Source organism: Drosophila virilis, chromosome 2 (genome assembly GCF_030788295.1).
Source record: "Drosophila virilis strain 15010-1051.87 chromosome 2, Dvir_AGI_RSII-ME, whole genome shotgun sequence".
Lineage (NCBI taxonomy): Eukaryota > Metazoa > Arthropoda > Insecta > Diptera > Drosophilidae > Drosophila > Drosophila virilis.
In genome coordinates this window covers 13249874-13272632 of record NC_091544.1, presented here as the reverse complement: position 1 = coordinate 13272632, position 22759 = coordinate 13249874, and the positions used below count along the sequence as shown (strand labels likewise).

Genomic DNA, 22759 nt, shown 5'->3' with positions numbered 1-22759 from the left:
TATTTATCATACTGTCATTATCATTATTATCATTATCATTATTATATTATCTTTACTTGGATAATACAAAGAATTACCTCAATTTTCTGAGAGTTCTCAATATCCTTTCAATAGTATCCTTCCGCAGCATTGGATTTTTGAATAGCTTTTTTTCGATTGGGATCTACAATTTCAATAAATACTTATTTAAGCTCATAATTTGTTTGATCTAGAATCGTGGGGCCTATAAGAATAGATGTAAGCAAACCTTCAATGCTGCCAACGAAGGCATCTTCCAATATGCTCATTGTATCTCATAGATATTCTCCAGTATTTATATGTTTTCTCACAAAACTGCCAAACTCTGATCAAGCGTAACTCTCGAAATCACCTAGTGTGAACAAAATTAGCCTCACTCCGGCGAGTTTTTAGCTATCTTTGCAGCACACCTTTTGTTATTCATTTTAATGTGCCTCTCGTTTTATGATACCCATTAACCAAGTGTAAAGAGTATATCGGCTTTGGGCAATACTCATCTTGCTATCCCTCCGCCTATCCAAGCGTAAAGCGTCCGTCCGTTCGTTTGACTGTCCGAGTAGATCTGAAGTAGATCCGATATAGATAAGACTATAAACACCCAAGTTTCCCGAGAGTGCATTGCTCATTCATATAGCCTGGCAGAGGAAAGAGGAAGCACATATGCCTAGGAAAAGATTTGAACTTCGAATAGACATAGGGTATCTGCTAGTCAATTCGACTGCCGACTGGAGCAAGTATTGGGCAGCGGGTTGCACCCGACTGCAGCGTTCTAAGATATTATTTTTGGGAACACTCTTTGATTTATGATACCCAGTGGAGCCGTATGGCGCTGACTGACCAAATTGAATTAAAGTCGTTGGCATACCACTCGGCTCCACTGCGGCAATTAATAATGAATGCGTCAAAGTCATTTAAGCTCCGATAGTTGCCCAAATAAACGCAGCTGGTTTGCATGCGGTGCTCTCCCCCAGCGACTGCTTGCTCCCCGCCCACTGTGGATTCATTTTCAGATTACATATCAAGCAGCTCGGAACGTGACTAAGTGGCAAAGTTATTTTAGCTGTTCCCATTTGATTATATTGTCGCCTCACCTATCGTTTGTCAGCGACAATATGCTCACCCATTTTTTGATTGATCTTTGATCTTTAATCTTGAATCGGTTGCAGCAAACTGGGTCTCGATCTGGTGCCGCGCGTGGGTCCATTGGCCGTTGATCCGCATGGCATTGGCATAGTGAAGCTCTACAATGTGCATGTGAGCAGCGCGGATAATGCCAAGGCCTCATCGGTAAGTACCTAAGGGCACAATCGGGCAGCACTTAGATTTAATGCCTAACTACCATCCACTTTCTCGCAGAGCCGCGGCACGCTGCGAAGGAAGACCCAGCGCAAGATACTCAGCCATCATTTGTACTTTTGCATGCGAGATTTTGGACATCGGATTGGCGGCGATGATGCGGAGGTTTACTTCTTTTTGTACGATGGCAATCGCATGCGACCGGTATCCGAGCGTTTTCTCGTCAAGATCTCCAAAGATGGTTTCTCCAATTACATTGAGAAGCTGCACAGCAATTGCAGCGTCTTTACAGATCTGGGTAAATGTTGCCCAACTACAACCAGTTGCAGCTCATCTAACTCTGTGTCTTTTGCAGGCGCCGCTGATCTCAACGAGGAACTGCATTTGGTGGCCGTCGTTATGCGTGTGGGCAAAATAATACAATCAGATTCCATAAAGAAGACTGAAAAGAACAGCTCCTGCCTGACTGGACCCACCTATCGTCGGCCTTTCGGTGTGGGCGTGCTCTCCCTGGCGGACATCTGCCAGTTTGACAGCAACCTGGAGCAGCAGTCCACGGAGGAGCGCGAGTATAGCTTTAAGCTATACCAGAGCGAGGAGAAGGATTTCCATGTGCTGCCTGAACTGATTATCAAGAAATCCAGCGGCAAATATTCACCCATACAGCCGGGCAATCAGAGCACCCAGGGCATTGTCGTCTCACTGAAACTGCTGCACGGCGGCTTGGGGCAGGCGCGGCAGGAGCAGCCGCTGCTTTTTCAGGGCACCACAATTACACGGAAAATGGGCTTTCCCGATGTCATCATGCCGGGCGATGTGCGCAACGATCTCTTCCTCACGCTGGAACGCGCCGAATTCGAGCGCGGCGGCAAGAATACGGGCAAAAATATACTGGTCACCGTTGTGGTGCTGGATGTGGCGGGCAATGTGCTCGGGGACTGTTTGTGGGGCGCCTCCGGCATGGATGCACTGCCGCAATACCGCTCGATGATATTGTATCATCAGAACGCGCCCAGCTGGAATGAGATGCTGCGCCTGAGCGTGCCCATCGATAAGTTTGCCACCGCCCATGTGCGCTTCGAGTTCCGGCATTGTTCGACGCGTGAGAAATCGGAGCCCAAATTGTTTGCATTCAGCTTTGCTCGCCTCATGGACACCAGCGGCGCCACATTGGGTGACGGCCTGCACGAGCTGTACGTGTACAAGTGCGAGGATCCGGCCAAGCTGCAGGCGGCCAGTTACTTGCGGCTGCAGTGCCGCCCCAGAGATGCGCAGGCCAAGCTGGATTGCGGTGGCTGTTTTAGTCGCAGCTCCAAGGAAGTCTTTGTGCTGCGCTCACTGCTCTGCTCCACCAAATTGACGCAGAATGCGGATCTGTTGTCGCTGCTGCAGTGGCGCGCACATCCCGACACCATACAGGACTCGCTGACCGGCGTGCTGCGGCTGAACGATGAGGAGCTGGTCAAATTTCTGCAAGATGTGCTCGATGCGCTCTTTGCCATGTTCTCCAACGAGGAGGGCAACAGCACACAGCACTCGGGCCTGGTCTTCCATGTGCTCGTAAGCATCTTTAGCCTGCTGCAGAGCAACAAATTCCAACATTTTCGGCCCGTCATGAATGAATATATCGAGAATCATTTTGCCGCGGCGCTGGTCTACAAGGGTCTCATCACCTCCGTCGAGCATATGGCCGTCTTTATGACCAAGGCCGAGCATCCGGATCCCTTTCAAAAGTGCTTCGGCTCGCTGGAGTATATATTCAAGTTATTGATTCAATCGCGTCGTTTGTTCGCACGCGCCACTGGTGGTCAGTACGAGGACTCCTTCAGGCGAGATCTGCACTCGCTGTTCACGGCGCTGAACGGGATGTTGGCGGTGCCGTCGTACGATGTCATCATACCCACCCAGGAGGCGCTGCTGGCCTCGACGGGCGTTGTGCTCGAACAGCTTAAGGATACGCTGCCCGCACCCGAGCTGGGCATGCTGGCGCGCAATATGCTGGATGCCATACCGCGCGGTGCACCCATACGGCTCATACAGGCCAAGCTGCAGGCTGTCAAGGATCTAGTTTCGGGCGAGCTCTTCCATGAGGATGGTGAGTTTTGCGTTGCTTGTGTTCTGGCTCTGACTAGAAGAGCTCACCGAATCCTTTTACCTTTTTCAGATTCCCGCACCGTTGTCCTGTCGGTTGCCTGCAAGCACCTGCGCATGCATCTCAGCCGACGCGATGAACTGCGTCTCTGCGCCGAAATTCTCTCGGAGATTCTCACCCAGCTGTATGAGCTGCAACGCGAGCAGCGCGACAAGGTGACCAATACGCTGCAGCATGATCTGGACTCGCTGTGCAAGAACATTCTGGGCATACTGATACGCACCATTAGCATCATAATGGAGGGCTCCAATCCGAATCTGCCACAGCTGGTGGCCTGCCTGTTGGGTCTGCTGCAGCTGCTGGACGAGACGCACTACAAACGCTACTGGGACGAGCTAACGCCCAACAAGGATCCGCGCGATCTGAAGGATTTTCTAAGCAAATCGCTGCTGGTCTATGAGGAGCTGCTCACCCAGGATTGGCTCGTCTTTCCCACCGACTGGCTGATCATGAAGCTCGCCGCAAACGATGTGCTGCGCAAGTCGCTCGAGGAGTTTGCCAAGCCGCTGGTCTATCGTTTCCTCGGACCACAGGCTTTTGACTCACAGCTCTGGTGGAGCTACTTCAGCCTGGCGGTCACATTTTTAACCCAGCCCTCGCTGCAGCTGGAACAGTACAGGGAGCCGAAGCGTCTAAAGATCTTGCACTCACACGGCGATATGCGCGTCCTGATGGGCTTTCAGATACTCAGCATGTGGTCGCAGCTAGGTGAGCAGAAACTACACTTCATACCCTCAATGGTGGGCCCATTTCTGGAGGTTACCCTCGTGCCCGAGCCAGCGCTGCGTAAAGCCACCCTATCGGTCTTCTATGACATGATGCAGTGCGAACAGGTAAGTGTGTGGCTCCTACGTTCCCTCTTTCTGAAATCTAATCCTTCCTCTAATCCTCCAGGCTGCACGAGGCTCCTTTCGTCTGGTGGAGAGCGAGCTCATCGACAAACTGGATCTGCTGATAAGCGAGAACAAGGGCGACGATGAGTACCGCGAGCTCTTTAGCACCATGTAAGTACTCCCAGCCATATACCATATATGTATATATCTACTCGTTAATGTTTGTTCCAATATGTATATATATATATATAAATATATGTCTGTATAAATGTCTCACCTCAATCACTCATTGCAATCGCCATCCATATAAAAAGGGAACATCTCAGCTTGGTGTAAGTTCAACTCGCATTTATTTGCCTTTGTCGTAGATACTCCTTTTGTTAAACATAGAAATACTATATGACGCCTATGCCTAAATTAAATCTTGATTTTCTTTTTTTGTATTCCTTTTTATAACCTTGTAGAAATAATTATAAATTTGTGTCATGCTTTGAAGAAGAAATACTCAAACCCTTCAGGCAAATACATATATGTTTTGAATCAGTGTAAACTATCCGATCCATCTGTCTGTTTCTACGTAATATACTAATCTAGCTTACTGTTTTGCTTCTAAATCTTTTGCGATCCCGTGAAATCAATAGTGTATTTACAAAGTAGAAGTATTAAAATGTTTGCAATACTTTTCCAAAAATCATATTACATATGATATAGCTACTCTGTAGAAAACCAGCCAAAAACTACATTCTTTATAGAACTCAACATTTTCCGCGAATTCATAAGTTCAAGTTTATTTTCAAAGCACTGCATAATAACTTAGGGAATACGTGATTGCGCATTTTCGCTAATTCCACACGCAACTGTGGAAAATTGGCGGAAACGGTTGTATTTGGGTTTCAAAATATGTCTGCAAGGGTATCTAGTCTTCGGCAATGCGAAGATATCAATTTTAACTCACTTTAAGTTCCTTTAATAATATCAAAAACACAAAACTGCCAATTGGAAACATTTTTAACATAATTATCTATTTTTCCGACCAACCAGTTTGCTGGAGAAGGTGCAAACGGAAAATCCGAATTGGAAGGATGCGGGCACTGCCTTCATAGCCTCCGTCACACGCTTATTGGAACGACTCCTGGACTATCGCAGCGTAATGCAGGGCGAGGAGAACCGGGACAAACGCATGACCTGCACCGTCAATCTACTCAACTTTTACAAAAACGAAATCAACCGCAAGGAAATGTATCTTAGGTACGTTCACTCAGTCCAAGTCAATCAATAGCAATCATAATCAAATATGCCACCAACAGATACATCTACAAGCTGCACAATCTGCATCTGCAGGCGGAGAACTACACGGAGGCGGGCTATACCCTCAAGCTATATGCCTCCATGCTGAGCTGGGATCGTGAAACCCAAAGCTTTGCGCCTTTTGATAACAGCGGGCAGCCGGAGTGGCAGCGCAAGGAGCGGCTGTATCACGAGGTAAGTGACAAGTAGTTGGGCATGGCTTGTGGCTTGGAAAATCCCACCCAAAAGTGTGGAAAATTGGCGGAAATCGGTTACTTGAATTATTTTGTTAAAAATTCAATCGGAATTCAAATCGCCCTTAAGCTAATTTTCCAAAATGTTTGTGAAGAATCAAACCTTCCCTCTGATAAAAATAGAAGTTAGAGATTCGGTGGGGAAGTTTTGATTAGAAACGTGTACATAATCCCTTTGCCTCTTGCAGATACTCAAATACTTTGACAAGGGCAAATGCTGGGAGAAGGGCATACCATTGTGCAAGGAGCTGGCACAGCTTTATGAGACGCGCCGCTTTGACTACAACAAGCTGAGCGACATCCTCATTCTGGAGGCCAAGTTCTTTCAGAATATATTGACGCAGCTGCGTCCGGAGCCGGAATACTTTCGCGTTGGTTTCTATGGCATGGGCCTGCCGCTCTTTGTGCGGGTAAGCATTTAGTCTGTTTGGTTAACAGTTCGTTATTATTGAGCCGCCGCCAAAAAACTTTCACAGAACAAACAGTTCGTCTACCGCGGCTTGGAATACGAGCGCATTGGCGCCTTTACGCAGCGCCTGCAAACGGAGTTTCCCAGCGCGCAGATACTGGCCAACAATAGTCCGCCGGAGGCTTCTATACTGAATGCACCCGAGCAGTATATACAGATCAGCAATGTGCGGCCGGTGGGCGATGCGCAGGCTCTCAAGACAGCGATGGTGCCCGTGCCGGAGAAGATAGCCCGTTTCTATGAGGTGAACGATGTGACGCGCTTTATCTACGATCGACCCATGTACAAGGGACCCATTGACAAGGATAACGAGTTCAAGTCACTGTGGATTGAGCGCACCACGCTGGACATTGCCAGTGCATTGCCTGGCATTTTGCGCTGGTTCGAGGTCAAGCAGAAGTCCGTGCAGGAGCTAACGCCAGTGGAATATGCCTGCGAGATAATCAACAATGCGGGCAAGGAGCTGGCTGATCTGATTGTACAGTACAAGCGCGATCCCAAACGCAATATCAATCCCTTTTCGATGCGGCTGCAGGGCACAATCGATGCCAACGTCATGGGCGGCATCAGTAAATATCAGGAGGCATTCTTCTCGGAGCAGTTTCTCAAGTCGCCGCAAGGCGCTGGCCAGCAGGCCAACGTGCAGCGGCTCAAGATTCTAATACTGGAGCAGATACAAATTCTGGAGCAGGCACTGGAGCTGCACGGACAACTGGCGCCCGCCGGCGTACAACCGCTGCACAACCGCCTGCTGGAACGTTTCTCTCAGCTGAAACAGAGCCTCTCCGGAATGGGTCGGCTCAAGCGTCAGCCCTCGGAGAGCATTGTGAATACACCACTGCCGCCGCTGCCCACGGAGCAGCGTTCAGCTGCCCAGCAGCTGGCCGGTGGCCAGCCGAATGCCAATTATGTGTATGAGCTGGATGAGATATATACGCGACCCGGCGATACGTTGCGCCCGGTGGAAACAATGAATTCCTATCAGACGCTCAGCAAAGAGAGCCTCAGCATACAGCTGCCACTCGCTGAGCAAGGCGATGCGCCGCCCGTGCCGAATCGGCCGCGTTCACAGAACTTTGTGACAACTAGCAACGGCGCCATGGACAGTCCGGAGGTGCCGCCCAAGCGTCAGCCAGCTAACAGCTCACCCAGTGCACCGCCGTTGCCGCCGCGTGGCATTACGCCGGACAAACGTGCCTCAAATCCTTTGATCTTCAACGATTTTGGCGGTGGCATGGCAGATGCCGCGGCGCGCCGGCACTCGGCCCAGCAGCAGCAGCACGGCCAAAAGTATTCCGTGGTCGACATTAGCTTCGATGATCCCGAAGCGGATCAGCAGCCGCACTCGCTGCCTCATAATCTGCAGGAGGCCGGCAACCATTTGAACGTTTGCTTTGCTCCCAACGATTTTCGTGACTCGGGCATCTCCACCACCAGTTCGCGTGAGCTCAATCAGCTAAATAATCTGAGCGAGGAGTCATCCAGCATTTCGATGAGCACCGTGCATCATCGTGAGCACTGTCGCATCAGCTCCAATGGCAGTCTGGAGGTGCATATGCATGCGTCCTCCATGAATATAACGCAACGGGACAGTTCCACCAGCTCGTTTGATGTTGAGGATATACCCGTGCCGCCGCCTCCCATACCGCCCAAATCTCTGGGCGTCGCAGCGAACGGAGTAGGCGGCGTTGGCCTAACCAGCGACGAGGCACACTCACCCAATACACATCCATCGCTCAATCATTCCATAAACAATCACAATCATCTACACAACAATCAGCTACAGCAGAATGGCGACAGCGTTGGCGTTGGCGTCGGCGTCAGCGTCGGCTCGCCGGAGCATCAGTTGCCCAATGGCAATGGCCTGGCAGGTAGCCTGCTCGCTGCGCCGGCGTCCACGGCTGTGGAGGCGGCCACAGCTGCAGCCAGTCATCCACACGATGGCGGCACTTTTTGAGTTACAATATGTCGCTGCCATCATCCACCCGATCAGCCGCATCAACCACACAAACCATCCTCGTCCACATCGACCTCGGACAGCACGGCCACGGAGACGGCCACCGAGAGCAGCGACTCTAGCGGCTCCACAGAATCGTTGACACCACCAACACCACCGCCAGCACCACCACCACCGCCACCAAATACGTCAGCTTTGTACAATCATTTCCATGCGACACACAGTCACGTGCATGCTCCAACGCCTGGACCGTCAGCGCACTACTGCCAGGATTGCCTGTCATCGCCATCACCGACGCCCACAATTATTACGGAGCAGGCCCAGGTGCATGCCATGCCGGCGACTGCGCCGCTGCCGCACATTGAGCACTGCTCCTGTGGTCTCAGCTTTTCGGTGCAGGCACATGCAAACTCCACGCTGGAGCGGCACACCTATGGCTACCAATTGGAGCAGCAGCACAGCTGCCAGCATCAACATCATCAGCATCATCATCATCATTATCAGCAGCAGCAGCAGCAGCAGCAACAGCAGGTGCCATCAGCCCATGCCCACGCCCAGACGGACTGCGTCTACGAGCCACGCTGACTTGAATGAAATCCAACAGAGTTACCCGCAAAGAGTGAGGATTAGTTTCTTATATGATAACAAGTATTGTGTCGATATTAATATACATTAATCATTAATCATTATTAATTTAAATTTTAATTTTAATTACATGCTTGGTGCCAAATGTTCGCTGCAAATCCAAAGCGCAAGTTGTAAAAATAGGTTGCTACTCGAAATTTATAATTTAATTAAACATTTTTATTACATTTATTTCAGTTAAGATTATGTTATAAATTGTATATCCAGAAAAGGGGGAATTGTCGCTAAAGTTACTAAGCCGCAGCAATAAAATAATTAAACTAAATATAAGCTACAACAGTTTCTAGATCTAAGCAAATAAAGATCAAATTTCTATAAATATATCTATATACATATATCGCATATGGGAAATCAAAACTCTAAACCAAAATATTAAACGCTAATCAAAATGGTCAAGCAAAATTTACACACACCGACGAAATGTGCAATGCAGTTTTTACTTTAACAATTAAAAAAAAACACACACACACAATTATACATATTTAGCGAAAAGATATATAATACATATATATGTATAAACAATCAACATGCGTTTTCCAATTTTGTACATTTTCTAAATATATAAGCATAAAGTCCCTCTATTAACGTAAGATATATCAGCGCATGTACTCATATTTATAAAGGCAACTAAAGAAAATAACAAATTCAACAATTTTCATAGCTGAAAAGCATGCTAGTCAACAACAATGAAATCTTTTGATATACATACCTATATACATACATCTACCCTATATATTCGTTCAAGCGCGCATATAGAGTATAACAAAAAATTATGAATTTACTAGAAATCAATAAAATATCAATCATTTACACATAAATACATTTTTCAGCGCGCAGACGTTTCGAAACGTCACATCTCCCCGTCAAATAAACAGCGGCGGAGCTATGTCGTTTCGAAGCGTCATATCTCTCCGTCAATTCTAGAGCGGCGGAGCTATGTCGTTTCGAAGCGTCATATCTCCCCGTCAATTCTAGAGCGGCGAAGGTTATGTCGTTTCGAAACGTCATATCTCCCCGTCAAATCTAGAGCGGCGGAGCTATGTCGTTTCGAAGCGTCATATCTCCGCGTCAAATCTAGAGCGGAGGAGGCTATGTCGTTTCGAAGCGTCATATCTCCCCGTCAAATCCAGAGCAGCGGAGCTATGTCGTTTCGAAGCGTCATATCTGCCCGTCAAATCCAGAGCGGCGGAGCTATGTCGTTTCGAAGCGTCATATCTCCCCGTCAAATCCACAGCGGCGGAGCTATGTCATTTCGAAGCGTCACATCGCGTCAATTCTAGAGCGGAGGAGGCTATGTCGTTTCGAAGCGTCACATCTCCCCGTCAATTCTAGAGCGGCGAAGGTTATGTCGTTTCGAAACGTCATATCTCCCCGTCAAATCTAGAGCGGCGGAGCTATGTCGTTTCGAAGCGTCATATCTCCGCGTCAAATCTAGAGCGGAGGAGGCTATGTCGTTTCGAAGCGTCATATCTCCCCGTCAATTCTAGAGCGGCGGAGCTATGTCGTTTCGAAGCGTCATATCTCCCCGTCAATTCTAGAGCGGCGGAGCTATGTCGTTTCGAAGCGTCATATCTCCCCGTCAAATCCAGAGCGGCGGAGCTATGTCGTTTCGAAGCGTCATATCTCCGCGTAAATTCGAGAGCGGCGGAGCTATGTCGTTTCGAAGCGTCATATCTCCCCGTCAATTCTAGAGCGGCGGAGGTTATGTCGTTTCGAAGCGTCATATCTCCGCGTCAATTCTAGAGCGGCGGAGGTTATGTCGTTTCGAAACGTCATATCTCCCCCTCAAATCCACAGCGGTGGAGCTATGTCGTTTCGAAGCGTCATATTTCCCCGTCAAATCCACAGCGGCGGAGCTATGTCGTTTCGAAGCGTCATATCTCCCCGTCAATTCTAGAGCGGCGGAGTTTATGTCGTTTCGAAACGTAATATCTCCCCGTCAAATCCACAGCGGTGGAGCTATGTCGTTTCGAAGCGTCATATCTCCCCATCAAATCCACAGCGGCGGAGCTATGTCGTTTCGAAGCGTCATATCTCCCCGTCAAATCTAGAGCGGCGGAGCTATGTCGTTTCGAAGCGTCACATCTCCGCGTCAATTCTAGAGCGGCGGAGGTTATGTCGTTTCGAAGCGTGACATCTCCGCGTCAATTCTAGAGCGGCGGAGCTATGTCGTTTCGAAGCGTCACATCTCCGCGTCAATTCTAGAGCGGCGGAAGTTATGTCGTTTCGAAGCGTCACATCTCCGCGTCAATTCTAGAGCGGCGGAGCTATGTCGTTTCGAAGCGTCACATCTCCGCGTCAATTCTAGAGCGGCGGAGCTATGTCGTTTCGAAACGTCATATCTCCCCGTCAAATCTAGAGCGGCGGAGCTATGTCGTTTCGAAGCGTCATATCTCCCCGTCAATTCTAGAGCGGCGGAGTTTATGTCGTTTCGAAACGTCATATCTCCCCGTCAAATCCACAGCGGCGGAGCTATGTCGTTTCGAAGCGTCATATCTCCCCGTCAATTCTAGAGCGGCGGAGCTATGTCGTTTCGAAGCGTCATATCTCCCCGTCAATTCGAGAGCGGCGGAGGTTATGTCGTTTCGAAACGTCATATCTCCCCGTCAAATCTAGAGCGGCGGAGCTATGTCGTTTCGAAACGTCATATCTCCCCGTCAAATCTAGAGCGGCGGAGCTATGTCGTTTCGAAGCGTCATATCTCCCCGTCAATTCTAGAGCGGCGGAGCTATGTCGTTTCGAAGCGTCACATCTCCGCGTCAATTCTAGAGCGGCGGAGCTATGTCGTTTCGAAGCGTCATATTTCCCCGTCAAATCCACAGCGGCGGAGCTATGTCGTTTCGAAGCGTCATATCTCCCCGTCAATTCTAGAGCGGCGGAGTTTATGTCGTTTCGAAACGTCATATCTCCCCGTCAAATCCACAGCGGTGGAGCTATGTCGTTTCGAAGCGTCATATCTCCCCATCAAATCCACAGCGGCGGAGCTATGTCGTTTCGAAGCGTCATATCTCCCCGTCAAATCTAGAGCGGCGGAGCTATGTCGTTTCGAAGCGTCACATCTCCGCGTCAATTCTAGAGCGGCGGAGGTTATGTCGTTTCGAAGCGTGACATCTCCGCGTCAATTCTAGAGCGGCGGAGCTATGTCGTTTCGAAGCGTCATATCTCCGCGTCAATTCTAGAGCGGCGGAGGTTATGTCGTTTCGAAGCGTCACATCTCCGCGTCAATTCTAGAGCGGCGGAGCTATGTCGTTTCGAAGCGTCACATCTCCGCGTCAATTCTAGAGCGGCGGAGCTATGTCGTTTCGAAACGTCATATCTCCGCGTCAATTCTAGAGCAGAGGAGGTTATGTCGTTTTAACCGTCATATCTCCCCGTCAAATCCACAGCGGCGGAGCTATGTCGTTTCGAAGCGTCATATCTCCCCGTCAAATCCACAGCGGTGGAGCTATGTCGTTTCGAAGCGTCATATCTCCGCGTCAAATCCACAGCGGCGGAGCTATGTCGTTTCGAAGCGTCATATCTCCACGTCAATTCTAGAGCGGCGGAGCTATGTCGTTTCGAAGCGTCATATCTCCCCGTCAATTCGAGAGCGGCGGAGGTTATGTCGTTTCGAAACGTCATATCTCCCCGTCAAATCTAGAGCGGCGGAGCTATGTCGTTTCGAAACGTCATATCTCCCCGTCAAATCTAGAGCGGCGGAGCTATGTCGTTTCGAAGCGTCACATCTCCGCGTCAATTCTAGAGCGGCGGAGGTTATGCCGTTTCGAAGCGTCACATCTCCGCGTCAATTCTAGAGCGGCGGAGCTATGTCGTTTCGAAGCGTCACATCTCCGCGTCAATTCTAGAGCGGCGGAGCTATGTCGTTTCGAAACGTCATATCTCCGCGTCAATTCTAGAGCGGAGGAGCCTATGTCGTTTCGAAGCGTCATATCTGCCCATCAATTCTAGAGCGGAGGAGGTTACGTCGTTTTGAAGCGTCATATCTCCCCGTCAAATCCACAGCGGCGGAGCTATGTCGTTTCGAAGCGTCATATCTCCCCGTCAATTCTAGAGCGGCGGAGGTTATGTCGTTTTGAAGCGTCATATCTCCCCGTCAATTCTAGAGCGGCGGAGCTATGTCGTTTCGAAACGTCATATCTCCCCGTCAAATCCACAGCGGCGGAGCTATGTCGTTTCGAAGCGTCATATCTCCCCGTCAAATCCAGAGCGGCGGAGCTATGTCGTTTCGAAGCGTCATATCTCCACGTCAATTCTAGAGCGGCGGAGCTATGTCGTTTCGAAGCGTCATATCTCCCCGTCAATTCGAGAGCGGCGGAGGTTATGTCGTTTCGAAACGTCATATCTCCCCGTCAAATCTAGAGCGGCGGAGCTATGTCGTTTCGAAACGTCATATCTCCCCGTCAAATCTAGAGCGGCGGAGCTATGTCGTTTCGAAGCGTCACATCTCCGCGTCAATTCTAGAGCGGCGGAGGTTATGCCGTTTCGAAGCGTCACATCTCCGCGTCAATTCTAGAGCGGCGGAGCTATGTCGTTTCGAAGCGTCACATCTCCGCGTCAATTCTAGAGCGGCGGAGCTATGTCGTTTCGAAACGTCATATCTCCGCGTCAATTCTAGAGCGGAGGAGCCTATGTCGTTTTGAAGCGTCATATCTCCCCGTCAATTCTAGAGCGGCGGAGCTATGTCGTTTCGAAACGTCATATCTCCCCGTCAAATCCACAGCGGCGGAGCTATGTCGTTTCGAAGCGTCATATCTCCCCGTCAAATCCACAGCGGCGGAGCTATGTCGTTTCGAAGCGTCATATCTCCCCGTCAATTCTAGAGCGGCGGAGGTTATGTCGTTTTGAAGCGTCATATCTCCCCGTCAATTCTAGAGCGGCGGAGCTATGTCGTTTCGAAACGTCATATCTCCCCGTCAAATCCACAGCGGCGGAGCTATGTCGTTTCGAAGCGTCATATCTCCCCGTCAAATCCACAGCGGCGGAGCTATGTCGTTTCGAAGCGTCATATCTCCCCGTCAATTCTAGAGCGGCGGAGGTTATGTCGTTTCGAAACGTCATATCTCCCCGTCAAATCTAGAGCGGCGGAGCTATGTCGTTTCGAAACGTCATATCTCCCCGTCAAATCTAGAGCGGCGGAGCTATGTCGTTTCGAAGCGTCACATCTCCGCGTCAATTCTAGAGCGGCGGAGGTTATGCCGTTTCGAAGCGTCACATCTCCGCGTCAATTCTAGAGCGGCGGAGCTATGTCGTTTCGAAGCGTCACATCTCCGCGTCAATTCTAGAGCGGCGGAGCTATGTCGTTTCGAAACGTCATATCTCCGCGTCAATTCTAGAGCGGAGGAGCCTATGTCGTTTCGAAGCGTCATATCTGCCCATCAATTCTAGAGCGGAGGAGGTTACGTCGTTTTGAAGCGTCATATCTCCCCGTCAAATCCACAGCGGCGGAGCTATGTCGTTTCGAAGCGTCATATCTCCCCGTCATATCCACAGCGGCGGAGCTATGTCGTTTCGAAGCGTCATATCTCCCCGTCAATTCTAGAGCGGCGGAGGTTATGTCGTTTTGAAGCGTCATATCTCCCCGTCAATTCTAGAGCGGCGGAGCTATGTCGTTTCGAAACGTCATATCTCCCCGTCAAATCCACAGCGGCGGAGCTATGTCGTTTCGAAGCGTCATATCTCCCCGTCAAATCCAGAGCGGCGGAGCTATGTCGTTTCGAAGCGTCACATCTCCGCGTCAATTCTAGAGCGGCGGAGCTATGTCGTTTCGAAACGTCATATCTCCGCGTCAATTCTAGAGCGGAGGAGCCTATGTCGTTTCGAAGCGTCATATCTGCCCATCAATTCTAGAGCGGAGGAGGTTATGTCGTTTTGAAGCGTCATATCTCCCCGTCAAATCCACAGCGGCGGAGCTATGTCGTTTCGAAGCGTCATATCTCCCCGTCAATTCTAGAGCGGCGGAGGTTATGTCGCTTTAAAGCGTCATATCTCCCCGTCAATTCTAGAGCGGCGGAGCTATGTCGTTTCGAAACGTCATATCTCCCCGTCAAATCCACAGCGGCAAAGCTATGTCGTTTCGAAGCGTCATATCTCCCCGTCAAATCCACAGCGGCGGAGCTATGTCGTTTCGAAGCGTCATATCTCCCCGTCAAATCCACAGCGGCGGAGCTATGTCGTTTCGAAGCGTCACATCTCCGCATCAATTCTAGAGCGGCGGAGGTTATGTCGTTTCGAAGCGTCACATCTCCCCGTCAAATCCAGAGCGGCGGAGGTTATGTCGTTTCGAAACGTCATATCTCCCCGTCAAATCTAGAGCGGCGGAGCTATGTCGTTTCGAAACGTCATATCTCCCCGTCAAATCTAGAGCGGCGGAGGTATGTTGTTTCGAAGCGTCATATCTCCCCGTCAATTCTAGAGCGGCGGAGTTTATGTCGTTTCGAAACGTCATATCTCCCCGTCAAATCCACAGCGGTGGAGCTATGTCGTTTCGAAGCGTCATATCTCCCCGTCAAATCCACAACGGCGGAGCTATGTCGTTTCGAAGCGTCATATCTCCCCGTCAATTCTAGAGCGGCGGAGCTATGTCGTTTCGAAGCGTCATATCTCCCCGTCAAATCTAGAGCGGCGGAGCTATGTCGTTTCGAAACGTCATATCTCCCCGTCAAATCTAGAGCGGCGGAGCTATGTCGTTTCGAAGCGTCATATCTCCCCGTCAATTCTAGAGCGGCGGAGTTTATGTCGTTTCGAAACGTCATATCTCCCCGTCAAATCCACAGCGGTGGAGCTATGTCGTTTCGAAGCGTCATATCTCCCCGTCAAATCCACAGCGGCGGAGCTATGTCGTTTCGAAGCGTCATATCTCCCGGTCAAATCTAGAGCGGCGGAGCTATGTCGTTTCGAAGCGTCACATCTCCGCGTCAATTCTAGAGCGGCGGAGCTATGTCGTTTCGAAACGTCATATCTCCGCGTCAATTCTAGAGCGGAGGAGCCTATGTCGTTTCGAAGCGTCATATCTGCCCGTCAATTCTAGAGCGGAGGAGGTTATGTCGTTTTGAAGCGTGATATCTCCCCGTCAAATCCACAGCGGCGGAGCTATGTCGTTTCGAAGCGTCATATCTCCCCGTCAATTCTAGAGCGGCGGAGCTATGTCGTTTCGAAACGTCATATCTCCCCGTCAAATCCACAGCGGCGGAGCTATGTCGTTTCGAAGCGTCATATCTCCCCGTCAAATCCAGAGCGGCGGAGCTATGTCGTTTCGAAGCGTGACATCTCCGCGTCAATTCTAGAGCGGCGGAGCTATGTCGTTTCGAAGCGTCATATCTCCCCGTCAAATCCACAGCGGCGGAGCTATGCCGTTTCGAAGCGTCACATCTCCCCGTCAAATCCAGAGCGGCGGAGGTTATGTCGTTTTGAAGCGTGACATCTCCGCGTCAATTCTAGAGCGGCGGAGCTATGTCGTTTCGAAGCGTCACATCTCCGCGTCAATTATAGAGCGGCGGAGCTATGTCGTTTCGAAACGTCATATCTCCGCGTCAATTCTAGAGCGGAGGAGCCTATGTCGTTTCGAAGCGTCATATCTGCCCGTCAATTCTAGAGCGGAGGAGGTTATGTCGTTTTGAAGCGTCATATCTCCCCGTCAAATCCACAGCGGCGGAGCTATGTCGTTTCGAAGCGTCATATCTCCCCGTCAAATCCACAGCGGCGGAGCTATGTCGTTTCGAAGCGTCATATCTCCCCGTCAATTCTAGAGCGGCGGAGGTTATGTCGTTTTGAAGCGTCATATCTCCCCGTCAATTCTAGAGCGGCGGAGCTATGTCGTTTCGAAACGTCATATCTCCCCGTCAAATCCACAGCGGCGGAGCTATGTCGTTTCGAAGCGTCATATCTCCCCGTTAAATCCACAGCGGCGGAGCTATGTCGTTTCGAAGCGTCATATCTCCCCGTCAAATCCACAGCGGCGGAGCTATGTCGTTTCGAAGCGTCACATCTCCGCATCAATTCTAGAGCGGCGGAGCTATGTCGTTTCGAAGCGTCATATCTCCCCGTCAATTCTAGAGCGGCGGAGGTTATGTCGTTTCGAAGCGTCATATCTCCCCGTCAAATCTAGAGCGGCGGAGCTATGTCGTTTCGAAACGTCATATCTCCCCGTCAAATCTAGAGCGGCGGAGCTATGTCGTTTCGAAGCGTCATATCTCCCCGTCAATTCTAGAGCGGCGGAGTTTATGTCGTTTCGAAACGTCATATCTCCCCGTCAAATCCACAGCGGCGGAGCTATGTCGTTTCGAAGCGTCATATCTCCCCGTCAAATCCACAACGGTGGAGCTATGTCGTTTCGAAGCGTCATATCTCCCCGTCAAATCCACAGCGGCGGAGCTATGTCGTTTCGAAGCGTCATATCTCCCCGTCAAATCCACAGCGGCGGAGCTATGTCGTTTCGAAGCGTCACATCTCCGCGTCAATTCTAGAGCGGCGGAGGTTATGTCGTTTCGAAGCGTCACATCTCCGCGTCAATTCAAGAGCGGAGGAGGTTATGTCGTTTTGAAGCGTCATATCTCCCCGTCAAATCCACAGCGGCGGAGCTATGTCGTTTCGAAGCGTCATATCTCCCCGTCAAATCCACAGCGGCGGAGCTATGTCGTTTCGAAGCGTCATATGTCCCCGTCAAATCCACAGCGGCGGAGCTATGTCGTTTCGAAGCGTCATATCTCCCCGTCAAATCCACAGCGGTGGAGCTATGTCGTTTCGAAGCGTCATATCTCCCCGTCAATTCGAGAGCGGCGGAGGTTATGTCGTTTCGAAACGTCATATCTCCCCGTCAAATCCACAGCGGCAGAGCTATGTCGTTTCGAAGCGTCATATCTCCCCGTCAAATCTAGAGCGGCGGAGCTATGTCGTTTCGAAACGTCATATCTCCCCGTCAAATCTAGAGCGGCGGAGCTATGTCGTTTTGAAGCGTCATATCTCCCCGTCAATTCTAGAGCGGCGGAGTTTATGTCGTTTCGAAACGTCATATCTCCCCGTCAAATCCACAGCGGTGGAGCTATGTCGTTTCGAAGCGTGACATCTCCGCGTCAATTCTAGAGCGGCGGAGCTATGTCGTTTCGAAGCGTCATATCTCCCCGTCAAATCTAGAGCGGCGGAGCTATGTCGTTTCGAAACGTCATATCTCCCCGTCAAATCTAGAGCGGCGGAGCTATGTCGTTTTGAAGCGTCATATCTCCCCGTCAATTCTAGAGCGGCGGAGTTTATGTCGTTTCGAAGCGTCATATCTCCCCATCAAATCCACAGCGGCGGAGCTATGTCGTTTCGAAGCGTCATATCTCCCCGTCAAATCTAGAGCGGCGGAGCTATGTCGTTTCGAAGCGTCACATCTCCGCGTCAATTCTAGAGCGGCGGAGGTTATGTCGTTTCGAAGCGTGACATCTCCGCGTCAATTCTAGAGCGGCGGAGCTATGTCGTTTCGAAGCGTCACATCTCCGCGTCAATTCTAGAGCGGCGGAGGTTATGTCGTTTCGAAGCGTCACATCTCCGCGTCAATTCTAGAGCGGCGGAGCTATATCGTTTCGAAGCGTCACATCTCCGCGTCAATTCTAGAGCGGCGGAGCTATGTCGTTTCGAAACGTCATATCTCCGCGTCAATTCTAGAGCAGAGGAGGTTATGTCGTTTTGAACCGTCATATCTCCCCGTCAAATCCACAGCGGCGGAGCTATGTCGTTTCGAAGCGTCATATCTCCCCGTCAAATCCACAGCGGTGGAGCTATGTCGTTTCGAAGCGTCATATCTCCCCGTCAAATCCACAGCGGCGGAGCTATGTCGTTTCGAAGCGTCATATCTCCCCGTCAAATCCAGAGAGGCGGAGCTATGTCGTTTCGAAGCGTCACATCTCCGCGTCAATTCTAGAGCGGCGGAGGTTATGTCGTTTCGAAGCGTCACATCTCCGCGTCAATTCAAGAGCGGAGGAGGTTATGTCGTTTCGAAACGTCATATCTCCCCGTCAAATCTAGAGCGGCGGAGCTATGTCGTTTTGAAGCGTCATATCTCCCCGTCAAATCCACAGCGGCGGAGCTATGTCGTTTCGAAGCGTCATATCTCCCCGTCAAATCCACAGCGGCGGAGATATGTCGTTTCGAAGCGTCATATCTCCCCGTCAAATCCAGAGCGGCGGAGCTATGTCGTTTCGAAGCGTCACATCTCCGCGTCAATTCTAGAGCGGCGGAGGTTATGTCGTTTCGAAGCGTCACATCTCCGCGTCAATTCAAGAGCGGAGGAGGTTATGTCGTTTTGAAGCGTCATATCTCCGCGTCAAATCCACAGCGGCGGAGCTATGTCGTTTCGAAGCGTCATATCTCCCCGTCAAATCCACAGCGGCGGAGCTATGTCGTTTCGAAGCGTCACATCTCCGCGTCAATTCTAGAGCGGCGGAGCTATGTCGTTTCGAAACGTCATATCTCCGCGTCAATTCTAGAGTGGAGGAGGTTATGTCGTTTTGAAGCGTCATATCTCCCCGTCAAATCCAGAGCGGCGGAGCTATGTCGTTTCGAAGCGTCATATCTCCCCGTCAAATCCAGAGCGGCGGAGCTATGTCGTTTCGAAGCGTCACATCTCCGCATCAATTCTAGAGCGGCGGAGGTTATGTCGTTTCGAAGCGTCACATCTCCCCGTCAAATCCACAGCGGCGGAGCTATGTCGTTTCGAAGCGTCATATCTCCCCGTCAAATCCACAGCGGCGGAGCTATGTCGTTTCGAAGCGTCATATCTCCCCGTCAAATCCACAGCGGCGGAGCTATGTCGTTTCGAAGCGTCATATCTCCCCGTCAATTCTAGAGCGGCGGAGCTATGTCGTTTCGAAGCGTCATATCTGCCCGTCAATTCTAGAGCGGAGGAGGTTATGTCGTTTTGAAGCGTCATATCTCCCCGTCAAATCCACAGCGGCGGAGCTATGTCGTTTCGAAGCGTCACATCTCCCCGTCAAATCCAGAGCGGCGGAGGTTATGTCGTTTCGAAACGTCATATCTCCCCGTCAAATCTAGAGCGGCGGAGCTATGTCGTTTCGAAGCGTCATATCTCCCCGTCAAATCCACAGCGGCGGAGCTATGTCGTTTCGAAGCGTCATATCTCCCCGTCAAATCCACAGCGGCGGAGCTATGTCGTTTCGAAGCGTCATATCTCCCCGTCAATTCTAGAGCGGCGGAGGTTATGTCGTTTTGAAGCGTCATATCTCCTCGTCAATTCTAGAGCGGCGGAGCTATGTCGTTTCGAAACGTCATATCTCCCCGTCAAATCCACAGCGGCGGAGCTATGTCGTTTCGAAGCGTCATATCTCCCCGTCAAATCCACAGCGGCGGAGCTATGTCGTTTCGAAGCGTCATATCTCCCCGTCAAATCCACAGCGGCGGAGCTATGTCGTTTCGAAGCGTCACCTCTCCGCGTCAGTTCTAGAGCGGCGGAGCTATGTCGTTTCGAAGCGTCATATCTCCCCGTCAATTCTTGGCCAGCGAAAAAGCTAAAACCGCTTGGAAATGTGCTAAAATAAAAAAAAAAAACATATTTTAGTTTCATTAATATATTTCCAATCATAATCGGCATGTATAATAATTAAGCTTAATTAATCAACTTATCGCTAATGTTTGGGTATGTGCGCAGCACGTGGAAAGGATCTAATGGGCAGGTCCAATGCCTGTCATTTCCTTAAGCTCTTTGATAAGATGTTTGTTGTATTCCTTGTAATTGATGGGGGTCATCGATTGAACGGTTAGCTTGTTGCGCGTCATGTCGCCGTACATTTCATTTTTGCAGCGCAATTTGAAAATGTATGATGAGAAATTAATGTCGGCAAACATTTTTTCAGCAGCAGCTGGATCGTTCTCCAAAGCCTCACCAACTTCCTGAGCGTTGTGCTTGAGCAGCTGTTCGCCTGTCTCGCTGAAACAGGTCACCCAGCGGTTCGAAGTCCAATCGCCAATGCTCATCTGTAACACAAAATATTTCATATTAAAACGTTGAATTAAGCTATATATATATATATAGAATAGGGGACTCACATTAATCAGCAGGCGATACTTGAAGTTGGGAAATGCTGCATTGCAGCGCTCGCAGCGGTACTGGCCATTGCCCTCATCGACAACCTTCTTGTTGCAGTCCGCTTGCGGGCACGCCTTGTAGAAGGCGTTCTCCTGTTTAACAATGTGCACAACTGCCTTGCACTGGAAGTAGTCCGGTTTGTCACCTGACCCAAGATTGCGCAGGCGAGCATCCTTGAGCGTTACCCAGTCAGTACTGAAGCTTCCACCGCCAGTGCGCGCGGAGACCATATTGCTTATATTATCACCGCCACCGTTGTCAAACCAGCCGCGTAGCTTGTGGGCCTCCGGAATGTCGGGATTAATTTTAAGAATTGAGCCACCGCCCATGCTGAGACTTTTGCCGCCATTGAATTCATTGATGCGCGAACCCTTGACCAAGATGACTGGCTGCACATGTCCATCGAAATTGACGGCTTCATCGCCCCATAGCGTTAGAGTGACGGCGGCATTGCTCATGTCCACCAAAGTGAGTTCGCGTTTTTTAAACTCCTTATTGGTCGTACGCGAAGTAAAGGCCTGCAGTTCGCCTACTTCCTTGCAAATGCCTATTGTATCAACGGCCTCCTTGTTTTCCATGTTTGCCACTTGCGAAATTGGCACCAAATCAAACTTAATTTCGGGTATGCCACCATTGTCCTCATCATCGCATGGCTGCACCATTGTCTCGTTGGTGAAAGTCATCTCGTAATCATTTTTCAGCTGTGAATACTGCTTATTGGCCGGCTTAAGCTGGCACTTGGAAAAGAAATAGACATTGTCCACCTCGATAAGATCATAGAACTTATCACACTGCTCTTTAAAGGCAGTGGCGCGAATTTCGCCGGATTCGTCCATTAAATCCATGCTAAAAAGCTTGCCCTCGCCGCGCGCATTACTCCAGGTCCGTATGGCCGTCTTCGAGGTAACACGTGCCTTGATAACCCATTTGTTCTGATACGGGCTCAGACTGGAAATGGGATGTGTGAGGCTGGAGTTGAGTGTTCCGTTCAACGTGCTATTCATTGTGTGGTTATTATTGTTGTTGTTGTTGTATGACTGTTCCTTTTTCACTGGGACACTTGCCGCAACAGCAGCTGGCTTTGGAGCGGTGTCCTGTTTGGCCGCATTCTCGTAGGTGACAGGGTCGCCTATTTTGGATTTTACTTCATCGCCCGAGTTCAGCACAGTAAGCTCGGTAACAATGAGCACGCGTCTAAGAGAAACATATGATAAGCCTAACATTATCATCCAAATTCAAAATACGACTTACTTCCCGGAGCCTTCTTTGCCCACCATGGAGGTCATGTATTTATCCAGACGCACAATGGTGTTCTCATTGAGCAGTCCCCTGTTCTGCATTTCATTCAGTTGGCTTGCTAACATGGCATAGCTATTGTAATATTTGCCATCGGACATAAGCAGCCGGTAACGTTCCTGATCCGAATTGGTATTAATTCGTTTGATGCCCAAAATTTGCAGCACCGGCTGCGACACATCCTCCCCATTCATGATGCGCTGCAAGCAACGCAAAACCAATTATTACGTCTTACAACACAAAGAATCTACAAATATTTACCGCAATGACGCCTGTGCTAAGACTTGCAATCGGTGCCATTATAAACTTTTAACAAAACTTATTTTTTGCCAAAAACTAAGGTGAATTTCACAACAGCGGCGCAATTCCAAAGTGAGTGATGCCCGAAGTGGCGGGAAGAGTAATGTAAAAAACTGTATTCGATGATTTTATCGATATAACGCAGTGCTCTTCAATCAGCGACGAAAATACAA

General features: G+C 50.0%; 2 protein-coding genes across 2 annotated transcripts in view; one reads left to right on the top strand and one right to left on the bottom strand.

The window, feature by feature from the left end:
* spg (dedicator of cytokinesis spg) overlaps nt 1-9729 on the top strand; it is a 30662-nt gene extending 20933 nt beyond the window's left edge. Inside the window, exons 4-13 of the mRNA XM_032433709.2 lie at nt 1185-1305; nt 1375-1612; nt 1670-3409; nt 3479-4299; nt 4361-4470; nt 4614-4631; nt 5341-5547; nt 5607-5781; nt 6029-6250; nt 6317-9729. Coding sequence (XP_032289600.1) covers nt 1185-1305; nt 1375-1612; nt 1670-3409; nt 3479-4299; nt 4361-4470; nt 4614-4631; nt 5341-5547; nt 5607-5781; nt 6029-6250; nt 6317-8266 — 5602 coding nt within the window. The 3' untranslated portion in view covers nt 8267-9729. The remainder of the gene's footprint in view (nt 1-1184; nt 1306-1374; nt 1613-1669; nt 3410-3478; nt 4300-4360; nt 4471-4613; nt 4632-5340; nt 5548-5606; nt 5782-6028; nt 6251-6316) is intronic.
* A 10727-nt stretch (nt 9730-20456) lies between these two features.
* On the bottom strand, nt 20457-22709 carry RPA1 (replication protein A 70). Its single transcript, XM_002053924.4, has 4 exons — nt 22548-22709; nt 22242-22486; nt 20951-22184; nt 20457-20878 (listed from the first exon to the last, which is right to left on the bottom strand). Exons 1-4 carry the CDS (start codon nt 22584-22586, stop codon nt 20567-20569), a joined length of 1830 nt encoding a protein of 609 aa, XP_002053960.1. The 5' UTR covers nt 22587-22709; the 3' UTR covers nt 20457-20566.
* Between the last annotated feature and the right edge of the window lie 50 nt (nt 22710-22759).

What these genes read in the sequence shown, in the direction of transcription:
- RPA1 (XM_002053924.4), bottom strand. Translation starts at nt 22,586, where the DNA reads ATGGCACCGATTGCAAGTCTTAGCACAGGCGTCATTGCG. An exon ending in GGCAAAGAAGGCTCCGGGAA is followed by an intron (nt 22,185 to 22,241) that starts GTAAGTCGTATT and finishes TGTTTCTCTTAG; the next exon opens with ACGCGTGCTCATTGTTACCG. An exon ending in AGTATCGCCTGCTGATTAAT is followed by an intron (nt 20,879 to 20,950) that starts GTGAGTCCCCTA and finishes TTTGTGTTACAG; the next exon opens with ATGAGCATTGGCGATTGGAC.